Here is a 15,087-nt window from a genome sequence, read left to right as displayed (position 1 = left end):
CGGAAAGACCTCTGTCTGGTGCCCACCGTGGTACTCAGTACTGGGTACTTCCTTAGTACAGCAGCCTGTGATGCCATTATACCTATGTCCAGATTTTCACAGCATGCAAGCCTATTTTGCCCCCGTTCATGCAACACACAGTTTATAAAGATTATCTCAGAGGGCCAGAACTGGGAAGCTCGGGACCCGGAATCTACCTAGATCTGCCCATAACTACCCTGGGACCCTGGGCAAATCACTTCACCTTCCTTCACCTTGAGTTTCCTCACCTATAAATGAGAGAATTACAGCAGATTTTTTTCCAAAGGTTCCGTATACCCCTAACAATCTGTATTTATAATGAAAACTCAAATTAAACATAAAAATCATTCTATGACCCAGCAATTTTACATATATATAAGTGTGTGTGTGTGATTTATGTACACAAACACACATAGAGACAGACAGACAGAGAGGCAAAGAGGGATCCAAACCTTGGGACGCCAGAATAAATAGAACCTATCAAGAAATAGCCACACATTGGGCTTCCCTGGTGGCACAGTGGTTGGGAGTCCGCCTGCCGATGCAGGGGACACGGGTTCGTGCCCCGGTCCGGGAAGATCCCCTATGCCGCGGAGCGGCTGGGCCCGTGAGCCATGGCCACTGAGCCTGCGCATCCGGAGCCTGTGCTCCGCAACGGGAGAGGCCACAACAGTGAGAGGCCCGCGTACCGCAAAAAAAAAAAAAAAAAAAGAAAAGAAATAGCCACACTTTTGTCAGTGGAGAAAAATAAAATTAGTATGCCACATTTTTCTGTTCTCTATGAAAAGATTCCTTCTGCCCCTCCTCTACCTACCACCCCCTAGGGATAGTGGATATTCCCTTTTGTCCTGATGCAGTAGACCCTGGCTTTGTTATAATGTTATGTGATGCCTATGACTGATTTTGGGTTCAGTTGATTTAAGACTTTCACACCAGCAGCTCTAGGTGTTAAAATTTTCATAATCATGGAGATTTATTCTTCTGGTGCTATTTGGTTGGCATGTCATAGATTTGCAATTAAAACAAACAAACTTCTATATTGAGTTAGACGCCTAGGTAATATGCTTCCACTTTACATCAAAAATGTTATGTCTCATATATTGAACATACTCTCAGCAGGTATTCCAATAGTTATGGAGGAAGGGTCAGGCATTGGTTGGGAACGGTGTTCTTACCTTTCCCCCAACTTGTTATGTTGTCCACCTGGATCAAGTTAGAATCTAGTCTTCAAGACAGGGCTTTTCTTGGATAGGTTTTAGGTTGTTTTCTTATCCCAATCTCTCCAAATGACAGCTGTGAAGAGTGTAGAACAATTGGAATCTAGGTGGAACCAGTGTCTAAAGAGTTTTTTCTTTAATGAATAGTTTTCTGAGATCATCTTCTTCATTCATTCACCAACTCAACAAATATTTATTGAGCTCCTGGTACATGTCAGGCACTGTTGTAGGCACTGGGGATTCAGGGGTGAACAAAAATGGGCCAGGCTATTGTCCTCATAGAGCTTGCCTTCTAATGATTTCTTAGAATAACTCATAGGATTGAAAAGACATCCAGGTGCTTATGATGACAGAGATGATGACTGACAAGCTCTTTCAGAAGGCCTTCCGTGATCTTCCATGACTCTCCTATCTAAGCCAAGTGCCTTCCTCTGTGCTCCCAGGACACCCTGAGCACATCTTAGCTGCTTGGGGCAGCCATTATTCCAACAGCTTGTGTTCGTATCCCAGCTCTGCCACTCACCACCTGGGGCCAGTTCACTCAACCCTTCTGAGCTTAATAACAGTAGCTAATCCTTACTGAGCACCTACTGTGTGCCAGGCACTCTGCTAAGTGTGTGACATAAATCATCTCATTGAATCCTCCCACCAACCCTAACAAGATAGATCCTATTGCTGTTACTCTTCTCTGACAAGAAAACTGAAGCCCAGCAAAGTTCAATAACCTACCCAAGGTCAGTCATGTGGTTAATAAGTGACAGAACCCAGGAAGTCCGCCTGGAACATAATAAGGGCCCAACAAATATTAGCCTCCTCAGGGTGAGGAGTAGGGGCAGGCAACTGAGGTGGGTCACGAAGAGTGCAGCGTCAGATCCTGTCTTTATTTAAAATTTTGATGTTTTGTTCATCATGGGTTTTTTTGTATTTATGCTGATTTTTAAAAACATTGCATTAAGATATTATTTGTCTTGATTACTGAGTTTGGGGCACCCACTTGAATTTTGTACCCAAGGCGAGTCTCTCTCTAACCTCACTCTAGTCCCAGTATCATTAGTATTATCATTAGCATCACCTTTGAAGGGGGATTACCTGTATTTGTTGATCACCCCTGGTAAACTCAGAGATGTTTACAAATTGTCTTGTGTCCATAAAGCCTAGTAAAGAGTTGGCACACAGTAGGTGTTCAATAAATATCTGTTGCACCAAACTTTCTGCTCCACAATTATTCAAAAGAAGAAGAATTTCCATTCAGGCAGAAAAAAGAAGTAGATGACCTCTTCAATCTCCATAAAGTCCAATTAGTCCAGTGTGTATCACTGTTGGCAGTAATACCGTTAATATTATTTACACATCAACCATGGCTATCAGGTATTGAGTATCTACCAGTACCAAACACTTGATGCACCTCATTGCAAATATTCACCGCAGAGCTGGAAACTGAGGCTCAGCAATGTGGAACCACTTGCCCAGGACCATACAGCTAGTGAGTGACAGTCAGCATCAAGCCCAGGTCTGTGTGAGTCCAGACGTGGGCTCTTTCCATTCCGCCATCTCTTTCTACTGCAGATCACAGTCAGTGGTGGTGATGTGAAAAAGGCATGACCATGGTCAAAAAGAAGGGAGTGGGCAAGTGAAAAAGGTGGTAAAGGTATACAAAGAAAAGATATGCCCACACCTGCACACCCAAAGGGGAGGGGTGCTGCCGGGCCCTTCCATGTGACTGTGCAGGGCCATCCCTGCTGAGTGCAGTGATGTTGTTGGGGAGATTATTCCATCCGTGGTATGACCTTGACCTGTACCCACTTGAAGAAGCAAATCCAGGCCCTGCCTTTGTGTCTCAAATAAGGAAATGAGTCACCTGTTTGTCTTCCTGACCTGCCCCCTTTCAGGTGAATTGAGTTGTCCATCTGATCAGGTGGCAAGAAGTCCATACTGTTGGCCAGCTGGTGATGGGGACTCCAGACAAGAAACAGAGAAGCCAATAGCACTCAGCATCTTGTCCTTTGTCCCCCCAGATTACAATGGGTCAGCATAAGTGTTTAAGATCCTACTCTGATTTCCATCATAAATGACATGGTACTAGTTTCTAAAGTGTATTCCTTAAAACATCAGTGCTATGGGATTCTGTGGTTAAGTCAGGGTGAGTAGGCTTTTCTCAGTATTTTGCAGAGCCTTCAAAAGGCTATTGTGGTGGTGAGTCTCTAGAGAGGTATATCACAGGCAGCATTTCTCATACCCACTCGGCCAGAGCACTCCTTTTCATGCAGCACCTCCTAAGATTGGCATTTTGTGGGATGCACTTCGGGAAACAGCGTGCCAGAATCCTTTAAATGGTCTCTCATTAGGAAGTGCCAAGAGAGTGAAACCTTGGGAAATGATTCTTAAAGAATAAAAATGGTGATTTTTTTTTCCTTTCTCACTATAAATATGAAAATCATATAACTAGACTAAAGGAAGATTTTGAAAATAGAAATGTCACCCTATATTCACAATTTGAGAAGATTCCCTTCTTGTCTTTTCCATATCTATACATCTCCAAATGTGTTTCCACATGCGTGTGTATCCAGCACTTAAAATGTGTAGACACATGCTAAATGCGTTGCATGTCGTCTCATTTAATCCTCACAATAACTCTGAGTCAGCAAATAGGACCCCCAAGTTAGAGCTTAGGAAATTGAGGCTCAGAGGGTTTAAGTGACTTTCCAAAGTTGCAGAGCAAGGAAGTGACTGAACCATTATTTAAACAGAGTTATTTCTGACTCCATAGCCTATGTGTTTAAGCACTGAAATGGTGAAATAGTTATCTTCTAACCTCTACAAAAGTATTTGTCCTGAATTTACTACCAGGGAGTTTATCGTATCTTGGATCATCATACAGGTCAGTTCTAAGTTGAATGATAAAAGAACATTCTGGAACTCTTCCCGCTTTTTATGTGTCCTTGCCTCCCTTCTCTGACTTTCAGTAAGAGTCACAGGGCTTCACATCAAGTAATCCCAAATGCAGGACCACACTGTTTTCTGTTTTGTGGCTCGATAATCTCCTCCGTTGTAAATACATTCAGAAATGATTGTGGCTTTTTCTTGAAGCCTCAACATTTTTTTTTAAAGTGATTTATTTTGATAGCACTTTAGCCTCATGATTTCAAATATTAAGTTACTTGGTTGAGGTGGTCTTATATTTTCCCATAAATGTGTTTATGTCACCGCACAGACTGAGAAATTTCATTCCAGAGTTTGTTTTTTTTCTTTTTTCATTTGATTTCATGCAGGAGGAGAACTGAATTCTTCGAACTTGTCAGTAAAGGAGAATATGATTGGAACATCAAAAACCATCGTGATATATTTCGGTAAGAAACAGCTCTTGTTTATGTGTTTCTTCATTATTTGACGATTTAGCCATGCTTTTCTGACAGTGCTAAAAGCACACAAGTAGTTTTTAAAGTAACAAAGCTTACATTCAAAACGTTCAGAAATTAGTTGAATAATTAGAGAATGTGTCTTTTCGTTTTCTAATTTATTTTATTTTGCCTCCTCTGCATAAATTTGCCTTCAAAATTAGAAAATGATGTTTGAATTGGTCCCATTTCAGCAGGCATACAAATTGCAGGAGGGGGGGATTTTTGAACCTCCGGAAACAGTTGCACAGAACAAAGGAAAGTGAGAGTTAGTTTGGGGGTTTTTTTAGAGACAATAGACGTTGTAGATAGAAAGCCAATCAAAAGATTTTGGTGCTGGAAATAAGGAATCTGTTCTAGACTTTTCACAGGACTTCTTCCCAGTTGTTTAGAAAAGACAGCAGCAAACCATCATTTTTATGTGGCACATTTTAACCACCTGATTGCAGCCAGTCCAGCTGGTTAGGCACTGTTCCTCTTTCTCTCATACCCTGTCCTTCCACTGTCCCCATCTCACCCATCCCCAGACTTTCTGGTGAATTAGTCCTGTTCCAGATTTATTAAGCATTTCTGGGAAAGCTTGTGAGCTTTCTGGGCTTCTGGGCGCAGTGTGTCTGCTCCACAGCCAGGCGACCACTGGCATCACCCCCAGTGAGATCCCTACCCCAGCCCTGGCCCGCATGCACGTGCAAGACCTCCGCCTCCATCTGAGAACACAGAGCCCTGCCTGCCGCTTCCCTCTTCTCACTCTCTCACCAGAGGGCGCTCTACTTCTCCCCTCTCTGCATTACTATTTCTCTGTGTTAGCTTTTTTTTGAGGAATTAAAGACAACTGTGCTTGTCTTACAAATCAAGATCTGTTATCTTTACAGACCTTTTCTGCATCCTTTCCGGTGGGGTGGCAGGGGCGGGGGGCTGGTGATGGGTGAGGGTGGGAAGGACCCTTCCTGTCTTCAACACTAGCATCTCTGCTCGTGTCCTATTCCAGTCCCTCCACCTCCCTGCCCCACCCCGACCCCTGACCTTGCTGTGTCAATTATACTTCTTTGGCTTGCATTTTCAAAAGCTGACTTCTTTTTCCCCCCAGCATGACCTCTCTAAGCCTAAAAAATATGCTTCCATCTCCTCAGTAAAAAAAAATCCCTAAAATCTGCCTCCTTCTTCAAGTCCAATCGTAATTTTCTTCTCTCTCTCAATTCCACACTTCACTCACACTCCTTCTAACCTCTTACAAGGCAATTTATTTCTTTTTAAATCATTTTTAATCCCACAAGTAATGACAGGAATATATTTTTCTGAAACAAAGTAAAATTACAGATAACCCCCCAGTTCTTTGAGCATCATTCCCAATTCCCATACTGTGCATAGCTTTGCTCTGTTAGCAATTCCTTGTTTCTTTTCAGACTATTGTCAGAGCATTTCCATACATGTGTACCCATGGGAAACATACTATTTAGTGTAGATTTGTTTGTTCATTTTAACATAAATTATATATTTACATGTCAGTCTGGACTCACTTGTTCACTCAGCTGTATGCCTTGGAATTCTTTCCATGTCCATACCAGTATCATCTTTGATTGTTGCATAGTATTCCAAAGTATGAAGTTACCACAGAGTATTTAGTATTTAGAGTGAATTCCTCCACTGAGGAATTTAGTTGCTGAAATGTAATTTCTGTGCGTTTTGAAAGTCACCGGTCACCTCCTAAGGATCAGATCCTACAGCCTTTGTTCTCTTCAGCTTCCTCCATCTCTTCGCAGCCCTAACTGTGTTGGCCTTTCCTTTCTTAAAACTTTTCCCTGCCTTGGCTTCCGCAAAGCCCATGCTCTTCTGTATATTCACTTTCTTCTGACTTTTTCTTCTCCTATTTGTGCTTCTCTAGTCCTTTCTCCTCCCCACTGCCCCCTAAGTGTAATCGTCCCTCAAGGAATTCTTCTCTTTTTCCTCAGCATCCTCACAAATGGTCCCACCGGGTTTCTTGGGTCTGGCCTCCCTCCTGAGCACAACTCGTAAAATGCCAGCACTCGTTCCATGTCTCCACCTGAGTGTTTTCCCACAGACGTTTTCAAATTCTTCGGCAGGGAACCCCATATGTAAGAAAATCTTATTTAGAAGCACAGTACATAAAACAGAGGTGAGATGCTTCAGGAACTCTCCTCTTCCCCCAGCTCTGCCCTCCCCGCCCCGCCCCGCAATTTCACAGCTGGACTCTGACCATGTGCACGTTGCGGGCAGCTGGCGGGGCTCAGGGGGAGCACTGTCTTAGAGAATTTTGAAATAGTAATAAAACCAACTAAAAGTTGGTCTGCTTTTTATCATCACCATGTGCCTGCAATCTAAACAATGTCAACAATGAGACGCTCCTCCCAGAGAAAAATCTTTTGTTGGAATAAATTCTAAACAACGGCTGAGATTACTGTTGAGTATCAAAATAATTGCTGTGAACGCTTCAAATTAGCACAGTATTACTTATCCTTTCATTGTGCATCTATCATACATGTAAGTTAATTCCAAGAACGTCCAGTTATTCCGTCAGCCCCTGGCACAGGTGGACTCCGGACACATTTTCAAGAGTAAGTTGCTAACGGTTCGGAACTTTCTGCACTCACTCCAGATGCAGTTTGTGTCTCCAACCTCTGAGAACATCACCTTTCTGCTTTTAAACCATATATTCAGAATAAACAATGATAGCTCGGTGATTTTAAAGATAAAGAAACAGAACTTGAGTTACTTCCATTCTGTCATTTTATGTTGACCATTTGGGGTCTGTATTTGTGTTCAAAATTTAAAACAGTGAAACAGAATGCAGACTGCGAGGTGTAATCTTTTTGTATGGTAAGCATAAAATTCAGTTCATACGTGTAATCTTTTACTGAATTTGGATATATCTTTTAAATTACAGTGTATTCCTTTTGAGTTGTTAATGCTTTTAAAAAGTAGAGAAAAACAAGAAAATAGTAATAATCACAAGATAGTTATCCAAATAATTTTGGCTCCTAGAGGAGGAGAGGCATGATAACAAGGAGCTGCTGCGAGTCTCAGATACACTAGGAACACACCGTCCCCTTCCCGCCCCACAGAGGACATTCCTGACCGTTCATTCCTGCAGTCACACTAAGCAGATTGTACCACCTAGCTCTAAAATGCACTAGAGTTGTGCAGACCTCAGGACTCAAACAGTTGCTATAAACTCCCTCCCTGCTCTCATATTTTAGAGAAGGCCTTTCAAGTACAGAGGCTTGATCTAAAAAATAAGGTAAAACTGCCCATTCGCCTCCTTCTGTTCATCCTTCCTGTGCAAGCTCCCAACCCTATCCTGGACTTTCTTTCCCCTCTCCCCTCCTTTGTTTTATGACCTTATCAATTTATGCTTTCCTACTGTCTCTCTGCTTCCATTCTCTACTTCTTTAAACTATTTCCACATCTACTACCTAAAGTTCTCTCCTTGAAGCTCTGGCCAGGTTCCTCCTGTGTCCCCAACCTTCATTGACTCCCCACACCAATTGGATAAAGGTTTCAGACACTCCACCGTCCTCCCTCCCAGTCTTTTTCAGTCTTCCTTCTCTATACAGACTTTCTGCTCCACTGCAGAGTATTCATTGAAAGTAGAGGCTCTTCTGTCAGACTATATGGATCCTAATCCTAGCTTTGATAGCTCCTAGCAGTGTAACCTCAGGCAAGGTACCCGAACTCTCTGATCCAGGAATGCAAAGCACTATTTGCTTTGTAAAATGGAGATAATAATACTATCCCTACCTCATATAGAGATTATGTAAATCACCCTCTAATGCCTCTTCAATAAATGGTAGCTATTAGAATTCTCATCATCAGAGCACCTAGCAGATACTCAATAAATTTGTTGATTGATTAATGTTGATATGAATTTGAGAAGTAAGTTTCAAATTATCAAGCAGATGGAACTTAAGTAATTATCCAACTATGGTACAAGTAGGCAGCTTCACAGAGATTATTTCCTGTCCGGGAGAGAGACTACAAAGTCTAATGCATTACCTACAGTCATGTCCCTCTCTGGTACCAGCAGAACCTAAAATGAGAATCACTGGAGTTTAGCAAGAGGGGCTCTGGCAGCTTTGCGATAAGCACAGAATCCTGAATCCTTTACGCACTTTGGGAAAGTTGCTTAATCTCTCCATGCTGCCATTGACCTCTCTGTAAAATAGAAATAACAGCATCTTGTGATGAGGAGTCATTTAGTTAGTAGTTAGTTAGTAGGTAGTTGGTAAAGCACTTAGTACAGAGGCAGGCACATGTAAGCACTGTAGAAGTGCTTGTCACAAAAGATGAAGCACGAAGAATAGACTGATGTGTCTCTTTGCACAGGGCTTAGCACAGGAGTGTTTGGAATTAGACGGTGCCTGATTCCTAGAGGGCTGCTCATGCTGGCGCTGCCTGGTTGTGCCTTGAATGACCTATTGTTATTTGCCGGTCTGCCTTGTTCCCTGGAGGGTTTCCTGGAGAAGTTACACAAACCCTACCACCATCCAGGCATGCCCTGCCATCTGGGAAGCAGACATGTTTCCAAGGCAGTAGAATCCAGCAGGGTATGAAATGTTAACACCTGACATCAGGGCAGCCCTCTGACCTTTGACAACACACTCCTTTCTTCCAAAAGGAGTTAGCCAAGATGTGGTTTCCCAGCTCAGATCCTTCGTTAGTTTTCATCACGCGCTGCTGGTTTTAGTAAAAGAAAGCAGATTTTGGACAAAGAGTGTGCCTGATTTTTCCCTTCTCACCACATCCAATTAGAAATACAAGAGTTATCTACAATTTGAATTGTTCCCCCTGTTTTTTATATCCAGGTTTCAATCTGGATTCTAGATTTCTAAACCAATAGAAATCTGCCCCTCAAAAATCTGATTCAGATATTTCCTGTACTTTCTTATGGGCTCAAATTAATGAAAGCTGTAGCTGAATATGTTTCTTCTTCGTAACGCTTATAAAATATGGTTGTAGCCAGGTAGTAAACTGGAGTCAAACTGTGTGGTTCTCCCCCGCAAATCTTAAATGCAGGAGACACATATACACTATTGATACTACGTATAAAATAGACAACTGATGGGACCATACTGTATAGCCCAGGGAACTCTACTTAATGCATTGTGGTGTCCTAAGTGGGAGGGGATATACGTATATGTATGGCTGATTCATTTTGCTGTGCAGTAGAAGCTAACACAACATTGTAAAGCAACTATACTCCAATAAAAATTTTAAAAAAAGAAAGAAAGAAAATTCAGGAGCCCCTAATGGGGCATGTGGTTTGCCTTTTTGGTGTGGGTTTTCTTCTGTCCCTATCAATCAGTGATACATTGGTAAACAGGTTTATGAGCTATGTATAGAGTATTATATACTGATTCCCTTGCTGAGAGTTAAAAATAAAAAGCATCGTCCATTACAAATTATTTTAAGCAGAGCTTGCTTGGTTCAGGTATAGAGAAAGCAGTGCTTGGCTTTCCTTGATCTGCCGCAGGCAAAACAAAAGGGCCACCGAGAGTGTGTGCGAGCTTTGTCTTCCGAAGTAGTGCGGCTGCATGATGGAGGTGCTAAACATGGGTCTGTCAGCAGTGCTGCCCTTGTTGAGGAAAAGAAGATGTAAGCTGGCCGGGTCCCATTTTATTTATGTATGTATTTAGGACGGGTTTGTTTAGGAATGCAACAAAAGATTATTCAGGCTGTTTTGTTTGGTTCTGTTTTTCAGATCAATGTTAATGACAGCCTGTGACCTTGGAGCCGTGACCAAACCGTGGGAGATCTCCAGACAGGCGAGTGGTGATTAATGACAGGTCTCAGCCAAGGAGGGACTGGGGGGGGGACAGTATTCCCAGAGCCCTGTCTACCAGGCACTGAAACCTGAGTCAATTTGCGTCAGTATTAACGTGGTGTAAAAAATAGCAGGAGGTTTAGGGCGACGGTTTATTGCCCGGCCTTTCTTTATCGTGCTTCCACTGAGAAATAATATTTCTGACTCTGTAAGATTTTTTTTAATGCACTAAATCCAAATAACACCTTGACCATTTCTTAAGGCAGGAGTTTCATACGTAGTGTTCTTGAATAGGTAACGGTGTTTTAGTACAAGGTCCAGTTTTTTACATCTGAAGAAAAAAAAACAAGGATAAAAAGGAATTTCTATTTTTCTTTTTCTTTAAAGTCTATTTAGAGATCAGAGGGCTCTTTGGCCAAAATGTGTAGTATCTAATTTAATTTGTATCCCAAATTTAATGCCTTTACCACCTCTCTGGTTTCACTGCCCAAAAGTGTTAGTTCTAGAGCTAGAATAGTTTTTAATCCCATAACCACCCAACTAAAGGTCCTTTATTACCTTGATAGTATTTGGTTAATAGCCCTTTTGGTTTTATGAGGCACCTACTGGATGGGCTGCGGGGTCTAAAATGATAACTTGGTATCCTGAGACTTGACATTTAAGGGAAAATAAGATACATTCATATAACAATAAAAAACTAATATTTATTGACTAAATAACCAATGTTAAATGACTGCTTTATAAGTATTATATCATTTAATCCTCAAAAATCCCCTGAGGTGGGTATTGTGACTGTAGTGGGCTGAATAATGGCAACCCAAAGATATCAGGTCCTAATCCCTGGAACCTGTAAATGGTTTTTCCTTAGAAGGAAAAAGGGTCTTTGCAGATGTGATTAAGTTAAGGACCACCTTTATCATTATCATCATCATTATCTGGATTACCCAGGTAGGCCTTAAATTCAATCACAAGTGTCCTTATAAGAGAGAGGCACAGGGAGGTGGCACATTCAGAAGAGGAGAAGGTGTGTGAAGACAAGGCAGAGATTGGAGTGATGTGGCCACAGGCAGAAGGATGCTGGCAGCCACCAGAAACTGAAAGAGGCAAAGTACAGATTCTCCCCTGGAGCCTCCAGAGGGAACATGGCCCTACCAACATCTTGATTTCTGTCCAGTGAAGTGATATTGAACTCCTGGCCTCCAGAACTTTGAGAGAATACATTTCTGTTGCTTTAAGCCACCAATCTGTGGTAATTTATGACAGCACTAGGAAACTAATACAGTGATTATTCCTATTTCACCAATGGGAAAAATGAGGCTTAGAAAGGATACGTAGCCTAAGGCTGGTAAGCGGTGGAGGAGGAATTCAAATCCTAGCAGATGAGATTCCAAAGCCTTCATTCTTAGTGTTTTATGCTTTCTTACACAGGAGGCACTAATCAGCATTTTTAAATGATGCAAGTGCGTTGGCAGAATGGGCTATGTTATCACTAAGCTCAAAATCTCAGTGTTTTAAACTAACACATCACCTGGAGACATGTGCCTCTGGGCATGGCTGGCGCCTCTGTCCTCATCCTGGACTGGGGCTGAGGGAGCAGCTACTGTCTGGATCATTCCAGCAGAGGCCCGGGTGGGTCTTACACTGGAAGTTAAATGCTGTCCCCCCGCCTACAATTCATTGGCCAGAACTTGGTCACATGATCCCACCCAGCCAGGAAGTGCCCATCCTTCCATGTGCCCAGAAAGTAGAAAGCCAGAAATAGTTGGTGAAAACATACCACTGTTTGCCCTTCTAATCACCAAAAATGTGATTCACTCTCCTTCCTCCAGGCAAAATATACTCATCCCCCCACCCTCCAAGGGAGTTGACCCAAATATCCCATCAGTCATGATATTAAGCTGGAAGTCCAGGATCTCTGGATGAAATGTGCTAATCTCTACAGCAGGTCTGTAAAGATTAAACTAAAGATGAACTAAAGGCCCACACACACCCAAAATGCAACACATAACACCCACTCCACAAAATACTCATTATGACAATCCCATTTAGAAAGGGAAGAGATGGCAGTATTTGGCAGTTAGGGGTCCACAGCAATTCCAAAATCCCACTGGGCATTCTCTGGGAGGGCCTTCTACTCTGTGGTAGGCCCTGATTCTCAGGGAGATGCTTGCTGCCCAATTCAATATTTTCCATGGCCTTTAGATCCACCCTAGGAAATTATTCCTTTTCCATTATCCTCCTTGGCTAGATTCAAAGGCCAAGCAGCTTTCTCAGCCTGCTTCCCCCCTAAAGAAGTCTGAAGACCCAAGGCTTGTTTTAAGTTTTAAATAGTCAAAGGCTTGTGGGGTTTTTTGGCACATTTAGTCACCTTCTTAGGTCTTTGATTCCAGTCACTTCCATTTGCTAATAACCACATCCACAGTTAGATTCTATACAACCTTAGATCTACTGCATTTCTTTGCTTCCTTATATTCAGGAACAAGGAAATACAGCATACATACATCTTTCTTCCTCTCTCAACAGTTAATTCCTAGTATTTGGGGCCTAGTATTTGGCACCAGTGAGGAAACCATGTAGTTCAATCATTTTTCTGGGCCATTTTGTCTAACTAAAAGGATGTTGTGTGTGCCACCTAATTCATTCATAGTTGCTAACTATGTGTTACTGGCCACATCTTCCATTTGATTCTTGTTGCAAGGCTGAGTCTTGATCAGCCTTTGTCATTCAAAGTGTATCTCAATTTTTATTTTCACAGTTTGGGATTAAGAAGCAGCTTCATATTCTATCCCTACAAGATCCTGAATTTGTAACTTCCTCTATTCCCTTTCATTCCTAGTTATAGACCTGCCAACCCTTTTCTGAGCTCACTTCTTACAATACCTAGCAAAACAGTCAACAGCAACCATCACATGCTATTAACTTTGTTTTCCAGTCTCTTCCCCTAAGGCTATAAATTCATTGGGTACATTGTTGGCTTTATTTCCATGAGAACTGTACAAAATATTTTGCCGCTGTGTAACACGGATCATCATCCTCATAGCTTCTAACAACCTCACTGTTTCACAAATACCTGGCCCCCAAGCCGATGCCACATATCTTAGGGTCTTTCTTTCTTTTCTTCCTTCCTTTCTCTTTCTCTCTCCCTTCCTTTCTGTTTAATAGCACTACCTCACTTCCATACCAATTTTTGTTAGTCAAGGCTAAGCTAGGCTTTGCTGCAGTAACAAATATAATCTCAAGTTTTAGTTGCTTAGCACAAATGAAAGTTTATGTCTTTCTCACATCACAGTTCAGTGCAGGTGGTGCAGTTTTCCTATAGACTCTCCTCCAACGAATAGCTCTCTTCCAGTGCCTTGGTTTTCGTTTTAGTATGACATGCTTGAAGTTACATAAAGCAGGTTATGGTGAAGGATTTGTGTGGTTACATTGCTTATTTCTACAACTCTGCCCACCCTTCCCTTCCCCAGTGTGGAAAGGCCTCCCTTACAGTACAGTTTGGGAATAAACTGAAGAGAATATGTATGTGGCTCTTCCAGGTAGTGGGGAAATGTGTAGTATTGAGAGTGGCCCCTGTGATAGGGGTGGAAGGTAGTGGAGAGTAGGAGAAAGTTAGGGGAACTGGAGGAAAAATAAAGAAGATTAGAAAGGGGGTAGATGAGGGATGATCTGCCAGGGCCTTCAGAACCCCAGTGAAATGCATGTCACAAGGAAAGGAGCAGCAGCCCATGTGGGAGCCAGAAAGTGACCAAGGTATTGAAAGGAAAAAAGTTTCCACATTGAGATTATAGAATGAAGAGGCCCAATGGCCACTTGTAGGTGGTCTTCTTGGTCACTGATATAAATATTATTTTATTTTTAGGATTTGAACTTCTGCCGACCAGTGCAGAAACTCATGAGGTCAGGGAAATAAAACACAAAACCATCTTTTTCCAAATGTTTCCATCAGAAATCTTGTCACGACTCTAAACTGTAGATCTCATTTGTGTTTGTATCTGAATTGAATAGGTTAGGTATTTTCAAAACCTTACTCACTTCTAATAGGATTTTAGGAAACAGTTAGACAAAAACAATAGAAACTTATTTTAAGAATAGAAATATATTTCCAATTTCCTGGATGTTGATTTTTTTTTAATTCCCTTTCAAAATGTGTTTTCATTGGTGTCTATTTCACTTTGCCTTCCTCACACACATGACTCTAAGCATGTGGGTTTCCCCAGTCAGCCCCCAAGGCCTGATTAGCATCTCAATTTCCTTTTTTAATAAAAAATTCAATCAAGAGCCACTTAATAGTCCTGATTGGGATTTTAAGTACAAATGAAACAGTGGTACAATTTGAGCTGTGAAAGCAGCTCAGGGGAAATACCCAAGACCACTTTGGAAAGCTCAAGGAAAAGGATTTTGTTTTAATTTCTTTGCTTTCCAGGGGCTACTGACCTCTGCAGGACTCCCACCTCGGGGTGACCTCATATGCACACTTGCATTCTTTAGTGCAAAAGATCCACCTCAGAGGATTCTGAGGGAGAGTTATGGGAACTGAATAATGAGGCCAGGTCCTTGGGGGACCATTTCTTCTCAAAAGGAAGGCCAGAGACCAATGAGAGAGGCCTGGAGTGCTAAAGTGAAAGGCAGTGGCAGAGACTGGAGAGAGACAAGTGAACCTGGTCCTAGAAAGACT

The 15,087-nt window shown here is 42.0% G+C and overlaps 1 protein-coding gene across 1 annotated transcript in view; it reads left to right on the top strand.

The window, feature by feature from the left end:
* PDE11A (phosphodiesterase 11A) overlaps window positions 1-15,087 on the top strand; it is a 420,363-nt gene that overhangs the window by 365,244 nt on the left and 40,032 nt on the right. Inside the window, exons 16-17 of the mRNA XM_004267363.3 lie at window positions 4,508-4,585; window positions 10,350-10,413. Of these exons, the coding sequence (XP_004267411.2) occupies window positions 4,508-4,585; window positions 10,350-10,413 (142 nt within the window). The remainder of the gene's footprint in view (window positions 1-4,507; window positions 4,586-10,349; window positions 10,414-15,087) is intronic.

Source organism: Orcinus orca, chromosome 7, assembly GCF_937001465.1.
Source record: "Orcinus orca chromosome 7, mOrcOrc1.1, whole genome shotgun sequence".
Lineage (NCBI taxonomy): Eukaryota > Metazoa > Chordata > Mammalia > Artiodactyla > Delphinidae > Orcinus > Orcinus orca.
The sequence above is the reverse complement of the archived record's forward strand: the minus strand, read 5'-3'. Positions and strand labels throughout refer to the sequence as shown.